Here is a 26,500-nt window from a genome sequence, read left to right on the forward strand (position 1 = left end):
CACGACTTTGATCTCTTTTCACTCGACGACGTGGATGCGGCGTTCGACAAGATCGTGCAACTGAAGTACAACCAAAGTGTCGCGATGAAGGGCAAGGGCTATGGCATCACGATCACTCCCTTACCGGCCGGTCACCTCATCGGTGGAACAATCTGGAAGATAGTGAAGGTCGGCGAGGAGGATATTGTGTATGCGACGGACTTCAATCACAAGAAGGAACGACATCTGAACGGGTGCGAGCTAGAGAAGCTGCAGCGACCGTCCCTGCTCATTACGGATGCGTACAATGCTCGCTACCAGCAGGCTCGACGGCGTGCACGGGATGAAAAGTTTATGACTAACATCCTGCAAACCCTGCGTAACAATGGGAACGTACTGGTGACGGTGGATACGGCCGGTCGTGTCCTGGAGCTGGCGCACATGCTGGACCAGTTGTGGAAGAACAAAGAATCGGGCCTCATGGCTTACTCGCTGGCTTTACTGAACAATGTGAGCTACAACGTGGTCGAATTTGCCAAGAGCCAGATAGAATGGATGAGCGACAAGCTGATGAAAAGTTTCGAAGGTGCTCGGAACAATCCCTTCACCTTCAAGCATCTGCGGCTTTGCCATACGATGGCAGATCTGGCAAAGGTTCCCAGTCCCAAAGTGGTTCTGGCCAGTTCCGCCGATATGGAGAGTGGTTTCTCGCGGGAGCTATTCATCCAATGGGCACCGCAGGCCACAAACAGCATCATCATAACGAACCGTTCGTCGCCAGGAACGTTGGCTCGCGACCTCATTGATAACGGTGGCAATGGGCGTAAGATTGAGATGGACGTTCGGCGCAGGGTGGAGTTGGAGGGTGCGGAGCTGGAAGAGTATATGCGAACGGAGGGCGAAAAGCTGAACCGATCGATTAAAAAACGCGACCTGGATGAAAGCAGCTCCGACTCTGATGACGAACTGGAGATGAACGTTATCACGGGCAAGCACGACATCGTGGTGCGCCCGGAAGGCCGGTCGCATACTGGATTTTTTAAATCGAGCAAAAAGCATTACGCCATGTTTCCGTTCCACGAGGAAAAGATCAAGTACGATGAGTACGGAGAAATTATACAGCCAGAGGACTATCGTATGGTGGATCTGGGCCCTGAAACCAACGGGGACGATAACAAGGAGAACGGCATCAAGACGGAGGACATCAAAAAGGAGAAGGACGAAGATGTGACGTTACTCGATAAACCGACCAAATGCGTTCAAGCGCGGAAAACCATCGAAGTGCACGCCCAGGTTCAATTTATCGATTTTGAAGGTCGTTCGGATGGTGAATCGTTGCTCAAAATTCTCTCACAACTTCGCCCGCGACGTGTCGTGGTGGTGCGAGGATCGTCCGCCAACACGGCACACATTGCAGAGCACTGCCAGCAGAATATCGGTGCCCGCGTGTTCACTCCCAATCGAGGCGAGATCATCGATGCCACTACGGAAACCCACATCTATCAGGTGCGTCTGACGGAGGCGCTAGTCTCGCAGCTGGAGTTTCAGAAGGGCAAAGATGCGGAAGTCGCCTGGGTGGACGCACAGATCGTTATACGCAACAAGCGAATCGATACGGTGGCCGAGAAGGATGCTAGCGGTACCGGTGTGGCACTGTCGGCGAATCCAGTAACGGGGGCTCCGTCCATAGCGACTGACTCCGCAATGGACGTCGATGAGGTGGATGTGTTGGAGGATAAGCTGGACAAGCGTATCCTGACGCTCGAACCAATGGTCCCCGAAGAGCTTCCACCCCACAACCCTGTGTTTATTAATGAGCTCAAGCTGATCGACTTTAAGCAGGTGCTGATGCGCAGCAACATTACATCCGAGTTTTCCGGCGGCGTGCTTTGGTGCAGCAATGGTACCGTGGCCCTAAGGCGTGTCGACACTGGCCGAGTGACGATTGAGGGTTGCATTTCTGAGGATTATTACAAAATACGAGAGCTGCTTTACGAGCAGTATGCGATCATTTAATAAACCATAGTTCGTAATCGTAAAAAAACATCGTGAATCCATCAAATACGATATCCATTCGTATAAGCGGACGTGTCATTAGCCGGGCATTGGGGTGCCTTCTTTAGATTTGGTCGGTTTTCGGGGGAGAGCCAGGTGGGTGAGAATCAAACCTTCGCCAATGTCGAATCCTTCAGCGTCAAATATTTGAACCTGCCAGGGGGTTTTGTTGTCGCTGCAAAAGAATGGCATTAACTATAAAAATATTCCGAAAATCAACCTACAGTTCACACACGATCTACTTACATGATTAGGGCATCGATTTCTTGATCAATAAGTACTTTGTGCAGCTGCTCGATTGCTTCGATGTGACCGGGCTTCACAGAGCAGGCATTGGCAATTTGGCAGATTACAGCCTGAGCGGGCACGTAGCTGAAGGATTTCTCCCAAACTCGTAGCTCGCTCAGGTGTACTGTCGCCGCATTTCCGTAGTCGACGTAAAATACTGTGGCCGTGTCTTCGAAAATTTCGATAACCTTTGCCCTGTACCAAGCTTCCTCGAACATGGCCAGCACCATCTCACCGACACCTGAAGCAGAGAATGCGAATGTTAGAGGTGGGCCTGATATACAAACTTACAATCGATTGCTCACAAATAACCTACATGGCATACGCCTGAACATCTTGTATTGCACTACCGTGTCCTGGCTATTCATGTCGTGCTGCAGCTGGGCGATGACGGAACAAGCACCTCCGCTATCCGGTATTACATGGGCGTAGAACAAATCCACGTCGACCACGAACGTTGGCATCAGCTTCACTAGGCTTGAGAGTGCTGGCATCTCCATCTGTGCCCTCACTTCTACAGGAACTTCGTCCCGGTCAAGCGTCCACCCATTTTCATCCAATTCTACGTGGCGCTGTCTACAGTTGCTCCCTTTGAAGCACTGCTTGGTCTGGGGATTGTAGTATTTACAGATCTTTACATCATCCTGCGGCACGTAACCCAGTAGTGCCTTCGTGGCATTGGTTGTGCTTTCGGGTATGGAGTTCCAGATTTTGAGCTCTTCTTCCGAAGGATTCTGCAATGGATTCCGCTCTTCTGGGGTGTCTTTTTTCTCCACAAATCTCACCCTCAGCACATCGTTGCTTTCAACACGAACCACACGGAACAACTGTCGTTTGCATTTTTCCAACGATTCTGAATCGTTTGGTTCCGAATCTAAGACACATTTGATGGCTGCTGCGGGAACATCGCGAAACGAGGCCGGAACTCGCGCAAATTTCAAATTTTCATCGTACGGAAACGTTTCTCCGGTATCTATGAGATAAATCGCAAAACACTCGTTTCTTCCATCGTTGATCCCGACGGAGGACGCGGCTATGCAGACTGCACGGAACCAGAGGCCATCCAGCATAACGACAAACACTTTACCTGCTGATACTGGAATCCTCTGTAACGAATGATCCATGTTCTCTTGCATGGTTGAGAACAAGCTGAAAACGCGTTCTTGTGCAATATTTAAAGCATAGAACGAGCCGGGCAGTGTCTCCGAAATAGAGGTAACGAGTAGTTCCATTATTTGATCGGGTTCATCTGCGAAAATAGTGGAACGCATGGAAGATTATGAAACAAATTCCCAATACACAGTGCTAACTTACAGTTTGTAACCGGCTTGATGAAATCGGGATCAGCGTCACCGGTTGGCGCTTGGATATCGGTGATGGGTTCTTCAGCGGATTCCTCTACATCGTCGATCAGCAGCATTTGCCAGTCGCAAACAAAGGATTGAACCGATTTGCTCATTTGAAGAAGCTCCTCATGTGCGGCTTTGAAACGCTCACGAATCAATTTGTTAGCGACCGTGTCTTTTTCGTTGAAAATCGTTCCTCCCATGCGCTTGGTCTGAAAGTGAACACCGGTACTGCGGTTGTGTGTACTGTTACCATCGAGATTTCCTTGGATTACCTTCGCTAGCATCGCTTGCTGAATAACTTGCGCGAACCCTATCTGTTTCGCGAGGAATTCCACTGAAGTTTCCCACAGCTGCTTGTGCTTGTCGTGTTCCATTTTAATATGGTTCGATGTGATACTGCTGCCCACTTCATTCATAGCTTACTCTAGTCGGATTTACTCTAAAAATCTCGTTAGAAAACCGAACTTAAGCCACGAGCATGCGGTTTCGGGGCTCCCCTTGTTGGCTTGGGGCTTTCTTCTATCTGTTTTCTTGTTTTTTGTTGTTGTTTTTTTGGGGTTTGATCCGCCAACCTGCAGATATATACGAAATTGTTTTGTTGGCAAATTTGGCGGGAATCTAGCTTTTCGTGAAAAAGGGAAACGAAAACGAATGGAAGTGCCGTGTGTGTATAAATTGAATCTTTTGCTTAAAACTTTGTGTGCATAATTAGATAGTACTTTTGGAATTAGTGTTCTATTGGTTGCGTACTAAATTAGCCTTTCCAGGATGGATTCGGATTCGGAGCTGCACGCTACAGACACTCTTCGATTCGATTCCGACTCGGAGGAAGATGCAACTCCCATCGCTGGCCATCCGGTGGTTATCAAATCGGGTGCAGAGCAGAGTATTTCATCAGCAAACCCAACATCGTTAACGAATGATTTGGAAAGTTTGGAATTACCGCAAAGTCATAAAGACGATGGCGCGGATGAGGGTGATTTGCATAGCACAACGGCAAACGCTGATCAAGGAGATGATGAAGAAACGATTCATACGAGCTATCGCAATTCCAAGCAAGCAAGCAAGATTATAGATAGCGACTCGGATGAAGAAGAGACAATGCTGCCGAATGCACCGGATGCAGATACAGCGCGTTCCCAAAAAGCAACAACAAATGCGGTTGATAGGCTTAAATCATTACTTGATTCCGAATCAGAATCAGATTCGGAGACTGTAGCAGAAGGTTTAAAAAAGTCCAACACTGAAGATGGGTTCAACAAGAAGCGGAACAGAGGGAAACCGCAGAGCGTTCTGTCTGATTCTGATGAAGAGAAAATTTCGAAAAGCAGTACATCATCTGGCAACACTCGATCCAAACCAGCTCGTAAAAAACGTGTAGAAAAGCGTAAGATTATTACTAAAATCAACACCGCTCAAGATATACTTGCCAGTGTAAGTAGGCAAATCATAGCTCCTTAAGAATCCACTGTTTGAAAATATTCGTTCTTTTTATAGTTGCAATTGAGATTCAGTGATGAAGACAGCGATGCACCAAATCGCGACGAAAGGAAGGAAGAATCATCTTCTGAAGAAGACGTGAACGACATGAAAGAAAGAAATCCTCATGAAAGAAGACCCCCAAAAAAGGTAGCGATATTTCTTATGTTCGAGACCGGTGGCTAACCTGGGTGTAATACTTGCTGTTTTCAGATGACTGCCCACGAAGCGATGGAAGAGCGGCGCGTTATTCAAAGCGAATCGCAACGCATGAAACGTGAAATGGCAGTTGATGTGCCGTATCATCGTGCTAGGGAGCGCACGTTTGAGGAATTTCTTTCTAGAAAAGCTATTCGTCGTGCACCGGTGTCGAATAGTTTTTGTGAACGAACTAAAAAGCGCGATATGTCATTGAAAATGACTCCGGAACAGCTGGAGGCTTTTTCACAGCAACTGCAGGAACTGGAAGAGGAATCGAAAGCGTTCTACAAGTCCGAAAGTGACTCATCGGATGACGGACCACCGGAGCCACCTCTGAACGAGAAGCCGTCGAATCCCTCTGAAAGCGAGATCCCCGTGATGGACAACCATGAGTTAAAACATGAACCCAAACCACAAGAAGGAATGGAACCACCTCCACTAGACACAAATCCTCCTGGAGAGGCAATAAATTTGTTATGTATCGATACAGGCTTGGAACAAAAAGAGACCGAAGAAATGGACACAGAATGCACCGCAGAAGATGCGAATTATGTCTCAAATGTGCCGTATGAAACGGAAAACAAGAAAGATGAACAGCAGCGAGAAATTGACTACGACATTGCCTTCGAACAGCAGACCGAATCTAGTGTAACTGGCAAGAAAAGGTCTTTACTCTCAACACTGGATCTCCCTCCTTGCCCTAGGTTGAGTGGGCAACCAGGGCTAGCGATCGATCTCGATGGTGGCAACATACAGTTGAGCGAACCGACGGGCATCGATATTCTTTTCAAGAGACTGGAAAAATGTGGTGGTGGTAAGAAAGAAACGTCTAAACAAAACACTGTTAGTATTTTAAGTACTGACAGTGGGGTAGTGAAACTCGATGTGGTACCGGTCCTAGCGAACGAAGCGCGACCCGTTGCTCCCAAGGAGCCTATCCCTGGTGCAGCTTTTATGAAACTACAACATGTGTTGAAGGAACAAATTATCAACGATCGTCTTGAGACCATAAAAAAGCGAGAAGAAGAGTACGCTAAAAAGCTGGAAATGGAAAAGGCAGAAAAAGGTGAAACTGATGATGAAGAAGAGGAATTGTTGGATGATGATGATGTTGGATCGTCTGAAAATGAAGAAGAATGTGCCTCTGTTGCTGCACCAGTGCTGGAAGCAAATAACGACGAAGGAGATGATGGAGAATCATTGCTTCATACAAGCAGCTCGGAGGAGGAGGATAATGATGATTCTGATGGAATGGAGAAAACAAACGGTAAAAAGGGTAGAATTATCAGGGCTTTCCAGGACTCCGATGATGAAACAAATGAAATTCATGCTATCGGAGAGCGTGGCCCTACAGCAGACGATAAGAATGAGGATCCATTGTCAGAAGGTAATTCTGCTGTTTTAGTTACCATTACGGTGCCTTATCCTTTTTTTTTTGTTACTAATAGTTGACTTTTTTTTAACTTCATCCAGATTTACGAGGAGAAGATGACGACAAAGTGGTTTTGATGTGGAAAGACGATGACGAAGATCCGAAGGGAAAGGAAGCGGAGGATGAGGATTTAATGGCTTTATGTTCGGGCCAGTTTGTTACACAGTTTCCGCCGGTTGATGCCAAATCTCCATCCAAGGATTGTGCAATATCTACAACACAGATGAATGATGTTGGCTGCCCGCTTTACACACAAGATGATGCGCAACCTGTTGCGGAATCACAGCTAATGGATCTCTGTTCGGGACGATTCGAGACACAAGCTGATTTGCAGAACAGTATATCCACCCAAAAAGAACATGCGCCAGTGGACTATCAATCACCAATTTGCCCAGAATCAACGCATGCTACCGGTACACCTGTTGTAGCGGGAAGAATACTTTGTCTTGAGTCAACAGATGATGAAGCGGATCAGTCGCACCCCAATGATCGCGTAAAGAGGGTGAGAAAGCGTAAGAAGAAGCATGTTCACTTATCGGATGATGAAGAAAGCGATGATTGCGAAGAAGTATCTAAACCAGTGTTGCATGAAGATGGACAAGAAGAAGATAATGAGGGCGAGGACGAGGAAATGGATGATGAAGAATCCACAAAAGGAGCAAACGAAGAGATAACTAAGTGCATTGAGTACGATTCCGAAGAGAATGAGTTGGAAGTCGTGCTATCAAAGAAAGATAAATCAAAAATAGCGAAAAATTTCGTAGAAAATGAAGCTGAGCTTTCAGAATCGGATTGGGGCAGTGCCGACGAAGATGAAAAGGAACTGGATCGATACGACGTCGAAGTGGCTGATGAAGAACAGTTTGATCAACGACAGCTGCAGCGAGAACTGGAAAAGATACATAACCGGCAAATGCTGGACCAGGACGATCGGGATGTTGAACAGTTGAAGGATCTGTTCCTCGAGGACGAAGAAAAAGAAGCTGGCAGAATAAGACAATTTAGATGGAAAAATGTAGAAAAAACCTTCAACCTGGATTACGACAAACAAGCACAGGACCCTGAACAGAGTCAGGAAAATGGGGATGGTAGCGATGAAGAAACAGAAATTCTTTGGCGCAAAATGCGACATGAACGAACCATGCTGTTGAAAGAAAAGAAAGTGGAGCTAAGCGAAACTGATGAGTATGAGACAACGCTCCTGAACTCGGCAAATACTACGACCTTGATTGAGGGACAGGAAAATAATCAATCGCTGGGCAATGTTACCGCGATTGGTAAAAGGAGAGTTACAATCATCAAAAAGCGTGTGGCAACTAGTGTAGCACCATCGAAAGAGGAAGTTCCTTTCTTAATATCGAATTCCAGCATTGCACAGGTATGTGCTTAAACAAATCGGTTGATCTTATTTCCTTAATACTAACGAATATGTCTGTCTGCTTTTTGTACAGGGCCATAAAGCATCATTTCTGTCGCGTGATGAAGAAACACTGTCGAAAATTGCCAACTTATCAAAAGCCAATCCGGTTGTCGAAGGAAGTAGCACCGCCCTGGCCACCAAGAGTCGTAACTTTGTGTTTGCGACGTTATCTCCGGCAGTTGAAGTGGTACGATTTATGCGTAAAGTTTTTGCAATGAAGCTCAATTCCATTTTAATTTAATTTGACCTTTTTCGATAGGGCTCAAAGCGACCGCTCGATTCTGAAGAGTCGGAGGAACAAACGGATGTAAAAAGGGTGAAAAGCAACGAGCCGACACGAAAAAAGAAGCTAATATTAGATTCATTAATGTAAAGGAATGTAAAACATGGAGTGAAGCTGCTTTGCAAATACACGTTTCCACAGAAGTGGTTTGTTCCAAATCTAAGTACATTTTTTGTGGAAAATACTTAACGAAAAATTTGGACCTTCATTATCGTTAAATTTTTTGAACGAAAAGAAAATCCTGTAAAAAAAAGAAAAGAAAACTATCGAACCTTTGACAGAACGCTGCAGGCGGCAAAATTTGCCGGCACTTGTTTGATAATAAACGCATTTTTCGATTTTAAGGATGTTTTCTAGCGTAAGTATTTAAGATTTACAGCATTCCCACTCTTAAATACTTTAACTTACTTACACTCTTAAATACTTTAACATTGATTATCTGTAATCTCAGGTAGCCAAAACCCTGCTCCGTAATGGAACGTACCGCGCTTACTGCACCGATCCATCTCGCATAGAAAAGAGTAAGAACCGTCCGGAACGATTGAAAATGCCCTATTATTCACACGGGTCCTTGTTGGTTTTCTTTAATTGCAGCCGTGAATTCTGTAACTCTTTTGGGTCGTGTAGGGGCGGACCCGCAACGGCGTGGCAATGATGAGCATCCGGTGGTTATGTTTTCCGTAGCCACACACTCGAATTACAAGTAAGTTTTGATGTCGCAGGTTCTGTGATTCGAATTTCGTTCCAATTTAATCCGATATGTTTCGGCCAGGTACGAATCAGGAGATTGGATGCAGAAAACGGACTGGCACCGTGTTGTCGTTTTCAAGCCTGGGCTGCGCGATGCTGTGATGTCGTATTTAAAGAAAGGCCAACGGACCATGGTAACGGGGAAAATTACGTACGGCGAAATCACGGATCAGGAGGGAAAGCAGCGAGGCACATGCAGCATCATAGCGGACGATGTAATCTTCCTACAGAGTTGAAGTAGTGACTCGTAGAATAAGCCACATAATTGTTGGATTTCTGAAGCATCCCTTGAATAGAATAGTGTTAATAAACTTCGTAAAAGTTAGTTTCGTAAAGCGCGGTGCGGTTCCTGAAAAAATTTTGGAAACAAAGGTCTCTCTTGAATCTGAAAAGGTCAATAACATTTGCTTCCCGGAACCGAACATGTAGCCGTCAAATCGCACCAGAAAGGTAAACAAACAACACCGGCAGGATTTGTGCAATAATTCGTTCTCCAAAAGTTTTACAAGTTCTCTACCTCCCAACTAAACCCACGCTCGCTCGGTTATGTTCACCGACGTCCACGTCGATGTGTTTATCAGCAACTATACGATCATCGATCCTGAAATCTTCCAGCTATGGGTCGAAGGATATTCCTGTAGGTTCCAGGCGATAGCCGATCTTCGGTGTTTCCGTGTTAATGAACTTTCTCGCTCTTTCAGCTGACGATGCCGTAACGTTGCTCAAACAGAAGGGCGGTATGTTCGCGGATGTACCTCATGAGCTGATAACTTCCGATGTGCAGGACCACTATCGCACCTACGCCCTGCTGGAAAAGTTCCTGCACTCACCACCCAAGCTGGCCGAGCAGCCGACGTTTCAAATCGGCTCACAGGACCGTTCGCTGCTGATCGATCGGTACTACTCGCTAGACGACACCGTCGCGCGGGAGCTGTTTGGCAAGAAGTTTAACTCGCGGAACCGCAAAGACCTGGATGAGGTAGCGGAGAAGACTGGCGTCAGGCTCAAGTCCTGCCGAAGACAGTTTGATAACGTGAAACGCATCTTCAAAGCGGTCGAGGAAACGCAGGGCAACATTGCGCACAACATTCGCCAGCAGTTTATACTGCCGGAAGAGCTGGCCCAGAAGTACGCGGCGGTCGTGTTCATTGCCTGCTTGCGCTTTGAAACAGCGAAGAGAAAGCTGCAGTATCTTAATTTTAAGGATTTTTACGAATGTTCTCAGGTGAGCGATTGAGTGATGAATGCGAGATACAAAGCGGACAGTAGTTAAATTTAACTCCCGTGCAGGCTCTGATGACTTTTTGGACGTACACATACCAACACTCGGGAGCAGACTATTTGGACACCGAAATGGATAAGGAGTTTTTGCTCGATTTACGTGAAATACGTTACCTGCTAGATAAAGAGAAAGAAATTAAACAGTAAGTATATATCATCCAAATCAAATAGCGGGGCGTAATGATGATACAATGCACCCTATACTGCTTTTAGCTTGGTTTCTATACGTTTAAAGCCAACGCTACTGGAGCGGGCGTACCAGGAAGTGGACAATAACTTCCGTACCTACTACCGTGCAATCATTATGCTGGCGTGCAATCTGCATCGGACGAGGGAGATGAGACTGCTGTTCGTGGAGCTGACTGAGCGATTGATTGAGCCGTGGAAACAGAATGGCTGGACGCGTGATCAGGTGCAACAATTTATGCAGTGTCTGACGCAGTGTGTGCTGGATTTGGAGGTACCACGGGATAATCAGGATATCCGGTGTCTATGGGAACGTTACATGCAAGTTATAAATGTGTGCTTACTTCGAATGTATCATCCCTAGGATAGTGCAATAGGTTGTTAACTTATCTACCGTACGTTCTCTTTAGTTTATTAAATGAAAGCTTGCAATATTGTACATTTAGTCAAAATAGAAGAATAAACGCTCAAACCATTAGCTGTACTAGCACCGTGGAAATAATTATTTAAATAAAATTGAACACAGCAAAATGATGACACAGTCAGGTTAACAGCAAAATGCATATTTTTTTTTATGCATTTCAATCACCAGTAATTTAATGCTACAAGCTACGAGAATGGATTTAGCGGGAGTATAATGATAGGAATGATAAACTGCCGCCATTACCGCCTGTTGAACACGTTAGAGTTCGTTTTTAACTAAATGCATAAAGAGTCTCAATATTCTTGGAACAACTAAACTAAAACAACTTATCGTCAAATCTCAAATCGGTCGGTATTATCACATCATCAACGAAAAAAAAAAATCGGTCAGTTATGCTAGGTAGCAGGCATGTTTGGGACTTTTGTTATCTTTCCATGAACCCTCCATTTTTAAAGTCAAATAAGAAGGCAAATGTGCCCGTAAGCTAAAATGAAAAAGAAACAGATGAAAAGCGAAGGAAAATTCTTCTTGATCCGTCCCAACAGCTCGATGCAATAATTGAGCTAAACCCACAGCTGTGTGCGACCAATGCTCACACTAATCTTAAATCTTTTAATCAACATTTTCTTGGAATCCAATTACTACTACTTCAAATAGTGACTGAAGAATGATAGAAGCAAATGCGCTATTTCTTAACCTTATTGTTAGTAAAGTTATTTAACAGTCAGATGGCAGAGGCACATGAATATTGAGATGGATTCGATAGAATGCCATTCTTAGTCTCCTTAAACTCCTTAAGGTTTTGGGAGGTACAGCTCTCAATGCTTATTATACAACCTTGACAAAGTTTTGATAGAAGAAATGCCAAAGTTTTGATAGAAGAAGATGGCCATGTTATGGTGAAGGGGGTTACAGTTGAAATGCATTTGGATTGTCGAGTGTTTGCATTGGTTGTGAGAACTTTGTGATAGTACCTCAAGTCAAAACCATTCACTACGACGTCTACTTTCTCTGGAGCATCAGATATCTTAACACTCCGACTCCTTATTAGCAGAACAATTGGTCTTTTGCTTCAAAACAAAAGTTGCTTCTGCCGATAAGTTTAAGCACGTTATAGTTCTACTATGGAAAGAATGTAAACTCTGAATTCAAAAAGCTTTTAACAGTGTGCACATATCAAATGCTTTTTAACCTTTTATTTAAATTTCTGTAGTAATTTCCAATAACTGAGTCGTGTCACACATACGAATGGAAATTGTAGCAAAATAATTTTGCTTTAAAGGATGCCATGATCTTTCAACCTAGAGATTGAGGTTGTTTTTCAATCGTAACCTATCCCAACAGATTTCCAGAAACATTGTCTATCTGGGGTTTGCCCAGACCATTAATAAAATGTGGCTCCGCCTATCGTTTAATTTTGCAGAACATGTGCAACATGATAAGCACATGGCATGGAACGAATTTCTGGTCGCTCCAAGCGAACAATCACTGTGATGCCGGTCTGCACTCCTATTTGTCCGCTGGGTTTCGTCGCAAATGCAATCAAAACCATGGCCACCGTAAACGGTACGACATGACCGGCAGCTACTAGAACCGCCTAAATTTAGTATCTATGGGTGTGCCATCGAACCATAAAGTATGTAAATTTAAGCTACTGTACAAATTGCGTACTCCAGCGAGTACAGTGTATGTGTATGCCACGCCATTTCGTCTCCCCCTCCCCCTCCCCCTCCCCTTCCCCTCCCCCTTCCCCCCATATTGGACGATACTTCCTGCTGATGAGAAAACAAGCGTTGGTTGTTCGGATGACTCACGATATGGTACGAAGCTCCTTTTCTGGGCAAATCCTATGAACAGTAAGCGATAGTATGGAACAGTCTAGCAGCTGACAATATAGTCGTTAAAACCCATATGCTGGCGCCACGGGATGAGTTCATCCAAATCGCTGTGACAGTCTGTCGCCACGGAACCATGTAGTGTGCCCCGAACGAACTCATGGACAAATCGAGCTGGTGTAACCAGTAGCAGAAAGTGAATTAAAAATCGAAACTACCTTTTTTTGAGGGAGCCCAATCGTGTAAAGCAATTAGTTGAAATCGCTTGCAATCAATGGGGTTCGTTGGAATGTCCCATCCGTTATAATGGAACGCTATCAAAGGCAGCTACTTGTCGAGCGATAAGAATCTCGCGGAAAACACCGCATCTCCATGCATCCAAAATAGCTCCATCGGCCGTGGGTACCAACCAACGCACGGTACGTGTGCGGTTTGTGGCCAACTGCTTCGCCCAAGTTTAGGGCATGGCGGAAACTTTTGCGCGCTTCTCGCAGAGACATGCGTACGGTGGTAGGTACGTGCCTCGCTGGAGCTTGGGAAGGCGCGCCGATAACGCGATAGCATTACGTAACCTACAAACGACCTTCGAGAGTTTGCAGTTAGTGCAAGCACTTCGCGCTACGAACCCAACCATAGACCGGGCACCATCGCGGGCGGTCTCACAGGAAGTAGAGCAGCACATCCGATATATCTAGCTGGTTAGATTAGGTGAAGTGAATTAGGTTTCGGAGCAACGGATACCAAGCGAAACGCAAACCTCTAACGAAACGCATAAATCTCTCAATCACGGACCCAGCATGGGTGGCAGGCAGCATACCAGTTGCAACCGCGGGCCCTATCGAAACGCCCCAAAAGCCGTTACCCTGCGAATGCAACTGATTTCGCTACGGATTTGGTTAACAATACAGGAAAAAAAGAAACATCACGCAACCATCTGGTCAACCTGGCGAGCTGGTCATCTGGTGTGGTCGGTGGCTTTTCGCGCCGACCGAACGCCGTTGGTTCGGTTACGACGAACATAAACGCACGCACGCACGCACGCACCGGTCTTCGTCGGCAGAGGAAGGATTCGGGTGTTTGGTAACACCCGGGAGAGCGCGCTGCTTCGTGCTTCCGGAGTTGCGCGACAATGGCACGCGATCCGAGGGACGCTTATCACTCGTTGGGTTACAACAATCCAGGGAAAAGCCGTTCGGTACCGGATGGTAGGGCGAAGTGAAAAGAAAAGAAGGATCAAACGCACCCCAAAGCGGTGGGTCATGTGATGATACTGGACTGTTTTGACTTCAGCTCGCGTGCTCCAACAAAACTAGTTCCATGGAAGATTCTTGGCTTGGAGCCCTTTCAAGTGAGCTAGCTGCCTACCTCCTAAAGCTAGCCTCCATCGGCCGAGGGATACTGTTTTTTGTTTGAAAATACGAATAGAACCCAGCGAGTGTATACAAGAGATCCCGGTAAAGGCGTATTCATACGTTTTTTTTATGTTTTGTATACATATTCATAAAATTCGAGATTCCGGGACGGTTGCCAATAAAAGCAGTTTGAGCAGGCACAAAAAAAAACAAACAAAAAAACGTCGACGACTAGGCGCCTCCATCGAGTTTTACACGTGTTTATGTTGCTAATCCGAGCGATGCGGAATTGTTTTTGCCTACGCTTCGAAAACCAATAAACAACAATGAAAATAAAACGAAGGAATTCACAATCACGATCAACATCCATCCCTTGTCGCTTTTTTTCCGCTTCACAGTCGAGTCACGTGGTATCGAAAGTTGCCCATACCTCAATCAGCAGCTCCCAGTGTTGAGTGGATCAACGTGAGAACCGGTGGAAGGCCAGAGAAACGAGCGTTCACTGTGTCGGCCAAAACCCGAAATCCCAGCCTATTACGATTGCGAAGCTTGTATCAAGTGGCCAGACCAGGCTTAATCCGATTTCCATGGGATTCTGGTGGTTTTTTCACCGTCGCCACCTTTTTGGTTGAGGTGGACCTTTTCCTCCTACTCCGCCCCTCCCGTTTCACGTTGCCACGCGTTGTATCAACACGCTCAAACCCGTTGCAGTCGTAAAGGCGACTCCCCGGGTGCAACATTTCATGGAGAAAGGCGTGTTTCACCGCCGTGCGATCCACGCTCTGTGTGAGGGTTGCGTTTTCTGTCGTTACGATAAGCTATCCTCCCACACTGGGTGTTGTAGTACGTAGCACGGAACGACCAGCTGGCCGGGGGCCCTCTATTCTGTTTCGTTGCAACAACGGCGAACGACCCACGACGAGCCATGCTTTATGCCGACGCGACGTTCGGAGAGAGGATCCCTATTGGCACGATTGTAAATATGTGCCATGTCGACAACGAAACACGATGGTCGCTCGTCGACCGTCGAGGCCGCGGAATCGGTTGGGGGAGTGGTGACGTAGCGCTGTGTGAGCGAAGCAAGCGAAAACATCCCGGGGTTTTTGGGGGACGCCAGAAGCATCACCAGCGCGCGTCGTCGTCGTCGTCGTGGTCGTCGTCGCGTCATCGTCTGGTGGGTCGCTAGACCGACGCCATCGCCGTAGTCGTCATTCCGTCTTCGTACTCGGACCGTGAGTGATCTTCCGCGACTCTCTTTCTTCCCTGTTTGTGCTGTAACGTTTAGTACGTGCGTGCGGGCGGGCGTTCTTGGCCGTGCTGCTGGCCAAGGGGTGAGTGCTGACGGGAGTGAGTAATAGCGGATGGATGGAGCTCAGGTGTTAGGTTTCCAGTGACGTAGTGCGTGGTTTCCTTTGGTGATTGGGAAGTGTACTAAGAATGTTAAGGAAAGAATTACCAGTGTCCGCTAGATGTGAACCATAGCGCACCAGCAATGTTTCGAAGACTGTCAATTAGAGCAATCGAACACGATTGAACCGTTCACCGTCCGACCGGACGACAGTCTTCGAAATGTCTGTTCGAATGAGTAAAAAATGTGCCAGCAGGGAACGATCGTCCCTACACCACCATTAACGATCCATTTGGGGCCTACCGCCATTCATTAGTTATCCAACCAAACAACCAACGAACCAACCATCGGACAAACCAACCGAGAGAGAGAGAGAGAGAGGGATTTTGGGGCAACTTAATGAAAAACCTCTGACCTCACCCTGCCCTCTCCCTGCGGCGAGAGATTCGTTGAGCAAAGCCTCACCGGGAGCACAGGGGACCGGGTTCCGGATTGTTGGAAAAGTTTTTAAAAACCCATATCTGGGGTTTTCCGAGCTTTGCAAACATGACGAATCCGGTAGGTTCGACCCAAAGGGCACCCGCCTCTGGTGCACGCCCAGGACACGAAAATCTGTGTTTAAACAGGGAAAAGCTAGGACGGCTAGGACTTCCCCCCCCTACCCGGGTGCTATGCGCGGTTTTGTGAAACAACCTTTTTTTTTTTGCGAACAAGCGCCGTAGATGGTAGCAGAAACTTGTGGAAAAGTATCACAAAAAGTCGGTCGGTTGGATGTGAAGACGGTTTAAGAATGTTTTCAGTACGAACTCTGTAGCTAACCGCCAGTGACGAGGGTGGAAGAGATGAAAGTAAAGATGGAAGATGCTGCCCGAAGCAGCATCTGTGCCCTTGCCGCGAGCAGCCGTTTGGAATTTGCGTTTTGCAACCACGTCTAGACTGTACGGCGGACGACGACGTCAAGTCGTTAGCTGATGGTTGATCGAGGGATCGAAGGAAAGGTTTCGGGGTTTTCATTTCAGGATAGCTGATCTTTGGTTTACGTGCTTCAGTGTCAGCATGATGCTGTGCTTTGTTTGAAGTGCTGCACAAAACAAAAAGGGCAAACGGGGAAAGAAATGGAAATGAAAATCATCCTCCCGCTCTCTGCCTGCTGCCTTGGCCGCTTGATTCGTTGACACATCACCTGTTTCCACCTTCTCCAGCACTCCCGGCCAATCGGAATGCGAACGGAAAATGCCATAACTTCCGGTGGATTAGATTAGTGACGCTACGTTGATAGCTTTTCGCTGGTACGGATTACGGATTGGTTTTGCGGTTCGGCGAACGATGGTGGCGCTCATTACACCGGAGATGCGGCTGGGGCATGATACGCCACGGCCATTTCCCGGCGCCATTTTGCTGATTTATGAGCGCACACGAGCTTGAGCCAGCAAAGCAAGGAAGGAGAATGGGTGTTTAGGTTCTGCTCATTATCTCCTCCTGCTGATCCCACCAGTCTTGGGGCTTGTGGTGTATGCGGTTGGCAGCTTCTCCGATTACCAGCGACGCGAGTGCTCTGTTGAGGCCAGTCCAAAAATTCTGCTTTCGTCCCGCTTGGGGTGCGGGGTTTCCGGCAGTGGGACGGGACCAGTGTATGTTTCATATCGAATTATCGTTAAAGGTCGCCGAAAGTTGAAATAAATTCATTACCGGGACATCCGGTGCTTATCCGGTGAGGAAGCAGTTTAAGTGAATGCTCCGTGTTGGTACCAGTGAGTGGAAATATAATAAATTAATTGTGAAACATACTGAGCGAGCACACGGTTACGGTGCTTCTTTTCCGGCGCTACGAAAATAGAATCGAATACCGGGGGGTTGAAAATTAATAAACGTGATTGACTTCAACGTGGCTCGTGGCCGTTGAAATCCGTTTGTTTTTCACGGGGATTCCGCTGGATGGTTCAGCTGGTAAGTAGTGTGTATGTGTGGTGGGGGGCATCAACTCAGCGGAAGAAACATCTTTATGATTTTAGCCTTCCCGAACGACAGATCGTAGCGCGCGCGAAATGTTAAACAATCCGCACCGTACCGCGCGTGAAATTAATCGTCCTGATGGATAGTCAAATGCGGTTGGGGGCGAATGCGGCTAGGGGCCGCACTGGGCGGGAGGACTAACGCCTACCAAGTGTTTACCTTAACCTCAACAGGCCGTCATCGTCCGTCCATCCATCGTTCGGTATCCTATTGTGAAGGTTGCCGTCTGTGAGGCGTCGTAAAAGTAGCGAGTCGAAATTGGATCTTTAAATGGCGCTGGATGGTACTCGGGTGGAAAGGGTAAATCTTTCGGTTTGATGGAATTTCAACGGAGGGTTTTTGGGGGAATGTTTGAAATGCTTCATGGGTTTATGGGAAATACCAAAACATTGTTTAGATTTCATCACTGTTTTAGGCAGCAGTTCTGGATTATCAGGAAACTGCGGCAAGTGATATGATCAGTAATCGTGATTCAATGATGATGGAATTTGTGTTTTTTTAAAACATATCCAGTAGAATCTTTTCAAGTACAACACCATCGATAATCGATCGTCCGTAATTTTTATCCAGCAAATGCTGTGGATGAGGTATTTCTAGTAGCATTAAACATTGAAATGTCTGCAAAGCTTCCTTAAATCAAGAATATTAATGTGGAAACGGTGCAATTGTTAAAAATAGTATAGCTTCAACTCGTTATTAAGTTTGGTTAAGAAAAATGCAAAGTTATTCGCTGAAGACCACAGCCACAGTTTAGTGGCTTTTAGTATTGCATGACTTTAAGAATAAAAATCTGATAGAATAACAGAAAGTTAATTGCAAACTTACGGTAAAATAATACATTTTTATACCTTAAATAAATGCCAAAGGGACTCATGATTAAAACGTATAATTCTGATATTTTTATAACTTTTATTTGTACCTATTTGCTCGTCGTGGATCCGTTGTAATGATACTTGCTATGCTTGCTTACTCAATTTGAAGCATTGCAGCATAGCATTCCCCCGGATAGTTTGGCCATTCGCAAGCCTTAAAGGAATCTTTACGGTTCGAGATTATCGATGATCCAATCAACGTAACGCTCCACATTTGTGTACACCGCAGGCTCCCCGGTGATGGCGCACTGCTTTCGTAGACTTGCCACACCAACCAGGTAAAGGGCACCCTTGGAATGGAGAACCGCTAGCGGACCACCCGAGTCCCCCCGGCAAGTGTCGGCTTCCCGCTGTGGTTTGGCACAAATGTGTCCATCGTCCAAGTTGGCATGGGGATACTTCTGGCGGCATTCGTCCTGTGACACGGCCTCCGAAGAGAAGGTCATCTTATGCTCATTACCAGCCGCTTTCGGGGCACCATAAATGGAAAGAAAGAAGGTTAAGTGTTCATTAATTTTCGTTTGAAAAAAGGGTGAACGCCGACGCATCGGCTTTTCGGGATCCTACCGTCAATCGTTTTGCCCCAACCGCTTTCGATGAAGCGTCTTGGTGACACGGCGTTCAGTTCGTTTTGAACTTTGAAATCAACCGGCAAACAGATCGGTGCGACACTCTCACTCAGTTCAACGCGCCGTGCAAGGCGGAGGAGTGCGATATCGTGCTTGACTTCCGGTGTGCCATTGACGCCAGTGTAGTTCTCTGGTATCAATACCTTTTCGATGGCGATATCCTGAACCGGATCGGCACATTCGTAAACCGCATCACCTTGTTCATGGAAACAATCGGGATTCGTCGCTGTGTTGGATTCCCCAATTCGAACTCCCGTGCTGCCGTCATTGAGATCGAGAAATCATTAGAACAGTTTAATGGCTTCCGTGCAGTGGTCCTACTCACATGGTCCAGGATTTCTTCATGCCCATTATGCAATGGGCCGCGGTGACTACGTATCGATTGTTGATCAAGGCACCTCCACAGTGAAACCGAGCCTCTCCATCTGCAACACAATATCAATTAGACTTTTCTTTCATTCTCTCTCTCTCTCTCTCTCTCTCTCTCTCTCTCTTCAATCAACTTAAAATGCATCTGCAAGAGCTACATTGCAGGTGCTTTGTCAACGTCGAATGTAACGCCACGAGAAGCTACAAGGCAGTTCATTGCAAGTAACAAAATTTCTCACCTTTCGTTCGATGCTGGATTAACGCATTCCAGGGATAATCGAACAGATAGGCTCGATCGCCCCCTATAAGACGATCGTTGCTTGATTGGCCACAGACCGGTGGTAGCAGATCTCGCTTCTGTTCCCGCGTACCGAACCGATTCTCCACCAACTCGGCAATGGTTTCCGCATCGACCGGTTCCGAGGTTTGCGTCACGTTCGGTTCATTGCAGCAGACCAGAACCTTTTTCCCCAGCTCACCACAACGGGTCGCCTCCAGATAGCGCACATCGTTGTGGGTGTGATCCTTCTTCTTCAGCACGGCCAGAGCGAATGGGCATTCGCGGACCAGCACACAGGTTCCGGCCTCACCATCCGGTGTCTGACAGCTGGAGAGATCTGTCGAGTGAATCGAGAGGAAGGTAGCGAATCATTTAGGAACTGTTCGAGTGATCTACATGCTGGCCATCGTTCTAGCTGCTCATAAATCGCGTCACGTACACTGCTCAGCTGTGGCGTTCAGCTTATCGATGGTAATCACTAGTGTGAGGAACACAATAAGGCCTTTCATTGCACTGTTTGTCAGCATTATTGCACACGATTCACTGGCCACTGTTTGGAAGCTGCTGCCGGTGGCGTTGTCGGTGGCGGTACATCGACTACTGACTTGGGAGAGGATCACTGCTCCCACTGGAGCCCGGTCCGGAACGATCGGGAAGATGAACTACTTTGAGACAAACCTGTTTTCGCATCAGCCGCAGCAGGAGGAACTCTCACCTTTGGGGTGTGCGTGTGCCAGAGCGATAAAGAAACACGGCCGATAGAGAGACAGAGAGCGCCGCGTTGTTTGGGGTCATCTCGTACGACGGTTCCAATGTGCAAGAGTACCGCTGTCCAGCGACGCTAATTCCGCTCGACGCCTTTGCGATGACGTCTTGTAGACGTCTTTTTCGTTGCTCTTTGCTCAACTCATTTGCTTCGGATCGGCTCTTATCTCTGGCAAGGATCGAAACGAATAGATGATTGGATTGCTGCCGCGTGCTGCTCACGGCGATGCCTCGGGAATTCCATGGGCTAGCGGCCGGTGTTATGCGAAGCTTGCAATCCACGGCTCTCACCAGAACGTGAGGCACGCGTGCTACTTGTTCAGGTTTGGGAATTCTATGTTGTTGTATGTCGTTGTTTGCTTGTACCGATTCGCCGCCGCTTCTCACTTTGCATACATTGGCTCCAAACAGGTTCCCCGGGGGGAGGGTTATTCCGTGGTTTAGATATTAGTCCGTTGCCGGGTGGACAGATTTCTTTTTTTTTTAGTTTCAATTCTAATAACAGTAATGCTTTGGTTGTTTGTTTGAAGGACGAATGATGGTGAGTTAGAAAAAAGGCAATGAGTATGCGTAAATGATGAAATCGTTTTTTAATGTCATGTTAAAGAGGAAGTCAGTTAAACGCTCATTTGTGTTATGCCAAGGATTGAAATGATAATTGGACTTTTAACGGTTTAAACTAGCACACCACAATCCACCATGATGCCAATTAGTGTAGAAATGTTTCAATCTAGCCTTAAGATAATATTAATATCACCTTTTAAATATTTCATAAGCCAATCTGAAATTTAGAATTAAAATTGTTCATTTAACAATATTTATGTTGGTATCTATTAACCCTCAATACTTCATGCTCACGAATGGTCAATCTTCCCTTCCATAGTTCACTAAATAAGTATGTTAAAATTAAACGTTTCTCCCTCGGTCAGAGTCTGGAAATCAATTTCATTGTTCGTCTCGCCTGCCATCGCAAATGACGGCTGCCAGCCACTCGGTTGTCCGATAATCATTATCCCTGTGAAATGAGATTCCGCTTTGCTCATCGTTCCTGCTTGCTTGCTCAGCACTTTAATTAAATCGTACGTCCATAAATGTGCTATCATGTGGATCGGGCGGTTTGGTTAAATTTAGATCGTCATCATCATCACCGCACCAAAAGCTCGGTAAAGTCACAAAGTGTTATCCGGACCCCAGAGGGAGACTGGCGGCCGTCCCGCTATCTGCATCCATCCATTTTCATGGATATCCTTTCCGGCACATCCCGGGTACTGTGCACCGGATTTAGGGGACGGTCCATTGGCGGATTCCTTGAAATTCGATCAATTTACCAGTTTGTTGGGCTGCTTTGTGGCACAACAGCACTTTCGGGGGCCATGTGTGACGTGTTAACGTGTCTGTGGGCTTGAGTGAGGCTGTCCGGATGAGGCAGCTATAGATAATGAGTTTAATGCAATAGTTCCGCCACTCCGCATATCCGGTGGTTCAAACTCTCGCGAAACGCCCGCCAGTGTCTGTCGACACATCGACTACTCTCGATGGCTCATTAAAACTTCATTTGGCTAAGCGTTTGCATTGAGGCATGATGTGCGCTGGAACTTCCTTCTTACGGGGCTTCTGGTTTTTGATGAAGGATCCTATGCGATATCCAGCAACACATGATGCTCTGGAGCATAGTTGAAGTGTTTGGGGTTAAAATGTGGAAGCTTAACCGGTGCGTAAACATTGCACTTTATGAAATCTGAAATTTAGGCTATTTATCACCTTCAGATTGTTTTGTGTTCCTCAAAATTATAACAAAAGTATACACTATACAGCGATTTGTTTAAACTCCAGTATATAATCCACTTCTTTGCCAACTATGAAGCAGCAGGACAAAGCCAACCAGCGCGAACTTTAAACAATGCAAACCCTAAGGTAGAGCGATAAATTTCATTTCCTCCAACCCAAAGGAAGTACACTGGTTCTGGTTTCATCGGGACAGGACTACTAAGACGCTGGCTCGCTTTAGCAATTTGTAAACGATCTTCTGTCACGCACCTGGTGAGGCAGCGATGTCGACGCTGCCCAAGCCCCAAACCCAATTAGAAGCTGTTGGCGTGTCAACAATGAAGCCGCACGCCAATGGAAGCAACCAGGCCATGATTATGAGTCAAATTAAGTTTTATTACCTCGCCTCCCCCTCATACCGTGGCCCGCATGGGGCGCCCACGAGACGTCGAACGCGACGAACGGAGCCAGACGCCGTTCGGTTTATTGGTCGCTATCGGGTCAGGCTAGCTAGTGTCCCGAGGCCCGTTGGACGTTGTGTCACGTTGCGTTTCATTGCACATTGCGTATACGAGACGCGCGACGAGTCACAGCAGCAGGTCCTGTGACTCGGTCCTGCGCAACGTATCACCGGGCGCATCCCTTTTGTGGGTCACGTGAAATAGCGACTCGCGGACGGGGGGCCGGGACGGAGTTAAGAGTTTTCCTGCTAGAGGTCATGTAGAGGAGACATACGCTGGGTGGCGAGCGCCGAGTGGGAGGTGTACGTCCGGCGCAGGATCCGGCGGTGGTTGGCGTGCATGCGTCCCGTGGCTGTTGGAAGAAGGGCATCAGCCGCTTGGCGCCAAGACGTCGGTTTTTCTTTTTTTCTTCTCTCTTTTGTCCTTTGGCTCCACTTCTTATAACCGACGCACGGAGTTAGATAGAGTTGGATGTTTTGGGGCGTTTTGGGCAAGCAATGTCATTTAGTGTTTCGGCGAGTGGCGTTCGTTCGTTCGTTCATTGGTCGCCCTGGTCGCCCAACAATTGTCTCTCTGGTTCGCTGTGTTGTGCGTGAAATGTACGGTTATGGTAATGGGATTGCACGTTTTGCGCTAGACGATATTTAGATGGACATTTGCTTTTCCACTACAGTTGTTTCGGTGGAGTTTGGTGTATTTAGTGTCCACATTCCGTTCCTTTTCTTCGTCATCATTTCGTGTCCTTGAAGAGCGGCTGACTTTTCTTGCTGCTGACTTTCATGACGAACTCTGTTGACTTCGCGGCAATAGTTTTACTAATTTTATATCAATTTTCGATCTTGTTTTGCAGAACTCCAACACTAACCATCGAGTGCTTGCCGTCTAGTTCTACGAGTTTTTAATTGATGATGAGATGTCTTGTGTAAACCGTTCTAAGTGATAGTGATACTGTTTGAATGTTAATTAAAGGAAAAAAAGTGTTAAAAAAGTCACCAATTGCTGTGCGGTGCTGTTGGAGGTTGTTATTTTAAAATCATTAGTTTGAAGTCCAAAATCACGATCAGTGGGTGGTTCGACGATAAGTAGGTGGGAAGTTAAGTGGAAACGGTGCCGACGAAGGTACGAAAATGGCTCAATTCGTGACACATATTCAGCCGACGCTGATCGAAGCGTCCCAGGGGCACATGCCCCATCATCATGGCCATCAGGTCGGGATACCTCATTCGTCGCATTTGCCGCATAGTGGCCACAACATGCCGTCCCCGCCAACGGCACACCATGGCCACGGCCACGGGCATCACATCCATGGGCAATCGTCGCTGGTGCACAGTGCTAGCCGGGAGATATCGAACAGTAAGGGATCGTCGCAGCACAAACCACCGCACCATCTGCCCCTCTCACCAAAGACCGACGATCATCAATCGCACCATCCTCAGCCGCATTATCAGCATGTGGAAGGATACTATCAGCACATGCCGATACATTACTATCATCAGCAGCAGCACCAGCAGCAGCACCAACACCACCAGCATCATGGCGGCCATCATGGGCACAGCCATGGGCAGCATCATTCTAGCGTAAGTAAACTTTGTTTAGGATCGCATACAATGAAACCTTCTATTTTACGAAATGAAGCTGTTGTTCTTGTTGGAACGAAGCATAATTCGGCTATCGTGGTGCCGTTTGAAACACTTTTATAATATTTGTCTTTCGCATGAAAGCATCCCTTACCGTCCGCACGGTTGATTAACATGTCACCCATGCGCCTCCATTAACGAACTGCCCATGGATCCATTTTTAGTTCATTTCTTATACCAGTATCCACATATTGAAATAGAATGTTTCAAATAATGTTTGATTACTTAAAGGATACCAAGATTTTACGACAACTGTTCGCATAGGTGTCGTTGTTGTCGTTGATATTGTTCAAAATGTTTTGTAACAAACTTATTACGGTTCAATTTGTATGTTAGCACTTTGAATGCAACGTTCAATGCATTTATCGCTGTTTAAACGCCAATCATGACCATGTGACCGTCATATCACATATTCGCCACGCACACATGTAAGGAAATCCCATTAAAAAGTTTTAAATTTATAGCCGATCCATGCTGCGGCATGCAAACTATCCGCTAAAGAAGTGGTTGGTAACTTTTACAATTCATGAGCCACGACTCCGATCCAGAAACTCGCCGAAACACTTTACAAACCCCCAGGATACAGAAGGAGTTGTTTGGACCAGTTTGACGTCCTGTTCGTTTGTAGTTGAACTTATGCGAACCAGAGGTGCGTGCGCTCGAGTAATGATTGGGGAATGTGAGTTTGAAACGATATCGCCAAAGACGCACCGAGAAACTGGGGTAGACTAGCTAATGGAGACTGGAAAAGCGGCCTTTGCGTTCAGCGGAGGTAGGTTGTAATTGATATGTTGCGTGTGAGCGAAATACGGACGATTTACCAAACGGGAGAATCGGTGACTTTAATTATGGGTTAGAGTTGAACGGTCGGCCGAATAGTGTAATCGGCGTGTTGTCAACAGATGATTTAGGACGCGAGAGCACTGACACTGATCTATTCGCGCTGTTCTTTTCTTATTTTCAAAACCCGGGGGCAATATGATTGATGGCCCTTTCGGCAATCGTTAGAAAAACGCAATTTGTAAAACGGCACCAGAACGTAGCTGCTAGCTCAGCTGAACCGAGCTAGTTTGGTGTTAGTTGAACGAAAAGACACTCAATCATGTTTGGTTGCTCGCCGCCTACGGAATACCTAATCGGATTATAGATTATGCCAGCGTAGCTGCCCTGTTAGTAGCTGAATCGCAATCTCTGAATGTTGCACAACAGTCAGATGGTATGTGGTATGGGATGCCGGTGTTGATTTTGGATCGACTTCAAAAAAAGCTCAACAGCCGCGCAGCAGCGGCAGCAAACAAACAGCAAAGTACCGACGGAGCAATGGGTGCATTTGGCAAAAGATAAATTTATTCAGCCGGGAACAAATTCAATACCTTCACGAGCTGGAATACCTGAAAGAATGGAGAACATTGTCGGAAGGGAGGGAAGGGAATGATCCAGCATGGCGCCACAAAGACCCAAGTCTAGTGCGTCCTCTAACATCTTATTTAATGTTCCAGCGTACAGGGAGAACTTTTTTTTGGCAGGAAGCCGAGGAGAACATTTGCCCCGAAAATGGATCGGGTATTCAATATCGGTTATGGATGCCATGCATTAGCCGGACCGTGGGGGAGTTCCACGCACGAATGATATGGCCAGAAAAGTACAATAAATCTCTGACAAGAATGGAGCTCCAGATTTCTCGGTTTTGATGCGCTTTTGGTTACCGCATGGCCAATGCAGGTTGGCGTACAGTGATTCAGTTACTCAATGGCACACAATCTTTGGTTTGTAGCGCAACCACATACGGCAAGAGAATCAGATTACCCTGAATCAGCTTGTTCGTGCCCTGTATTGGTCAGTGTGCGGATTCCGTTGATTGCTTCTCAACTATGTCGGACGCAGTGGTTTGAAGCATGACTGACTGGCGACGAAAGTCCCTGGTACGGGTTAGGTTGAAGAGTAGAGAGCGGTGAAGAACGACAATGTGTGACACAATTTATATGCTTCGCTAGGATGTTTGTAAGGCAAACGGAAGTACCGGCCACCGAGGCCTACTATGTTCG

General features: G+C 46.7%; 7 protein-coding genes across 9 annotated transcripts in view; 5 read left to right on the forward strand and 2 right to left on the reverse strand.

Annotated features, from left to right (window-relative positions):
* The window catches only part of LOC126580774 (probable cleavage and polyadenylation specificity factor subunit 2), a 2,656-nt gene extending 661 nt beyond the window's left edge, over positions 1-1,995 (forward strand). For both annotated transcript variants that reach the window (XM_050244024.1, XM_050244025.1), the window contains one exon: positions 1-1,995. This exon is cut by the window's left edge and continues 175 nt beyond it. In XM_050244024.1, coding sequence (XP_050099981.1) covers positions 1-1,995 — 1,995 coding nt within the window.
* Positions 1,958-4,163, reverse strand: LOC126580775 (tudor domain-containing 6). The gene is made up of 5 exons (XM_050244026.1): positions 3,944-4,163; positions 3,637-3,880; positions 2,639-3,571; positions 2,281-2,563; positions 1,958-2,209 (listed from the first exon to the last, which is right to left on the reverse strand). Exons 1-5 carry the CDS (start codon positions 4,085-4,087, stop codon positions 2,074-2,076), a joined length of 1,740 nt encoding a protein of 579 aa, XP_050099983.1. The 5' UTR covers positions 4,088-4,163; the 3' UTR covers positions 1,958-2,073.
* A 196-nt stretch (positions 4,164-4,359) lies between these two features.
* LOC126580778 (claspin) lies at positions 4,360-8,635 on the forward strand. Its single transcript, XM_050244030.1, has 7 exons — positions 4,360-4,502; positions 4,593-5,105; positions 5,169-5,300; positions 5,364-6,738; positions 6,825-8,161; positions 8,235-8,390; positions 8,463-8,635. The coding sequence occupies exons 1-7, from the start codon at positions 4,440-4,442 to the stop codon at positions 8,574-8,576; spliced, it is 3,690 nt and encodes a 1,229-aa protein (XP_050099987.1). The 5' UTR covers positions 4,360-4,439; the 3' UTR covers positions 8,577-8,635.
* Positions 8,636-8,758: 123 nt separating this feature from the next.
* LOC126580777 (single-stranded DNA-binding protein, mitochondrial) lies at positions 8,759-9,571 on the forward strand. The gene is made up of 4 exons (XM_050244029.1): positions 8,759-8,844; positions 8,938-9,007; positions 9,081-9,189; positions 9,259-9,571. Exons 1-4 carry the CDS (start codon positions 8,833-8,835, stop codon positions 9,470-9,472), a joined length of 405 nt encoding a protein of 134 aa, XP_050099986.1. The 5' UTR covers positions 8,759-8,832; the 3' UTR covers positions 9,473-9,571.
* Positions 9,572-9,694: 123 nt separating this feature from the next.
* Positions 9,695-11,181, forward strand: LOC126580776 (acidic fibroblast growth factor intracellular-binding protein). Its single transcript, XM_050244028.1, has 4 exons — positions 9,695-9,873; positions 9,938-10,461; positions 10,527-10,660; positions 10,731-11,181. The coding sequence occupies exons 1-4, from the start codon at positions 9,783-9,785 to the stop codon at positions 11,065-11,067; spliced, it is 1,086 nt and encodes a 361-aa protein (XP_050099985.1). The 5' UTR covers positions 9,695-9,782; the 3' UTR covers positions 11,068-11,181.
* Positions 11,182-15,540: 4,359 nt separating this feature from the next.
* LOC126571223 (ankyrin-3-like) overlaps positions 15,541-26,500 on the forward strand; it is a 42,370-nt gene continuing 31,410 nt past the window's right edge. For both annotated transcript variants that reach the window (XM_050229563.1, XM_050229565.1), the window contains exons 1-2: positions 15,541-15,661; positions 23,669-24,395. In XM_050229563.1, the coding sequence (XP_050085520.1) occupies positions 23,946-24,395 (450 nt within the window). In that variant the 5' untranslated portion in view covers positions 15,541-15,661; positions 23,669-23,945. The remainder of the gene's footprint in view (positions 15,662-23,668; positions 24,396-26,500) is intronic.
* On the reverse strand, positions 18,561-20,478 carry LOC126571224 (CLIP domain-containing serine protease 14D-like). Its single transcript, XM_050229567.1, has 5 exons — positions 20,265-20,478; positions 19,785-20,162; positions 19,502-19,601; positions 19,115-19,434; positions 18,561-19,013 (listed from the first exon to the last, which is right to left on the reverse strand). The coding sequence occupies exons 1-5, from the start codon at positions 20,350-20,352 to the stop codon at positions 18,715-18,717; spliced, it is 1,185 nt and encodes a 394-aa protein (XP_050085524.1). The 5' UTR covers positions 20,353-20,478; the 3' UTR covers positions 18,561-18,714.

This window comes from Anopheles aquasalis, chromosome 2, assembly GCF_943734665.1.
Source record: "Anopheles aquasalis chromosome 2, idAnoAquaMG_Q_19, whole genome shotgun sequence".
NCBI classification, from domain to species: Eukaryota; Metazoa; Arthropoda; class Insecta; order Diptera; family Culicidae; genus Anopheles; species Anopheles aquasalis.

Coding starts and splice junctions, on each gene's coding strand:
- LOC126580778 (XM_050244030.1), top strand. CDS start 4,440: ATGGATTCGGATTCGGAGCTGCACGCTACAGACACTCTTCGATTCGAT. Junction 5,106..5,168: donor CTCAAGATATACTTGCCAGT/GTAAGTAGGCAA, acceptor TTCTTTTTATAG/TTGCAATTGAGATTCAGTGA. Junction 6,739..6,824: donor TGAGGATCCATTGTCAGAAG/GTAATTCTGCTG, acceptor AACTTCATCCAG/ATTTACGAGGAGAAGATGAC.
- LOC126580775 (XM_050244026.1), bottom strand. CDS start 4,087: ATGAATGAAGTGGGCAGCAGTATCACATCGAACCATATTAAAATGGAA. Junction 2,564..2,638: donor GATGTTCAGGCGTATGCCAT/GTAGGTTATTTG, acceptor TCTCTGCTTCAG/GTGTCGGTGAGATGGTGCTG. Junction 2,210..2,280: donor GAAATCGATGCCCTAATCAT/GTAAGTAGATCG, acceptor ATTCTTTTGCAG/CGACAACAAAACCCCCTGGC.
- LOC126580777 (XM_050244029.1), top strand. Junction 9,008..9,080: donor TCCATCTCGCATAGAAAAGA/GTAAGAACCGTC, acceptor CTTTAATTGCAG/CCGTGAATTCTGTAACTCTT. Junction 9,190..9,258: donor GCCACACACTCGAATTACAA/GTAAGTTTTGAT, acceptor TGTTTCGGCCAG/GTACGAATCAGGAGATTGGA.
- LOC126571224 (XM_050229567.1), bottom strand. CDS start 20,352: ATGCTGACAAACAGTGCAATGAAAGGCCTTATTGTGTTCCTCACACTA. Junction 20,163..20,264: donor GAACGCCACAGCTGAGCAGT/GTACGTGACGCG, acceptor TTCACTCGACAG/ATCTCTCCAGCTGTCAGACA. Junction 19,435..19,501: donor ATGAAGAAATCCTGGACCAT/GTGAGTAGGACC, acceptor CAATGACGGCAG/CACGGGAGTTCGAATTGGGG.
- LOC126580776 (XM_050244028.1), top strand. CDS start 9,783: ATGTTCACCGACGTCCACGTCGATGTGTTTATCAGCAACTATACGATC. Junction 10,462..10,526: donor ATTTTTACGAATGTTCTCAG/GTGAGCGATTGA, acceptor ACTCCCGTGCAG/GCTCTGATGACTTTTTGGAC. Junction 10,661..10,730: donor AAAGAGAAAGAAATTAAACA/GTAAGTATATAT, acceptor TACTGCTTTTAG/CTTGGTTTCTATACGTTTAA.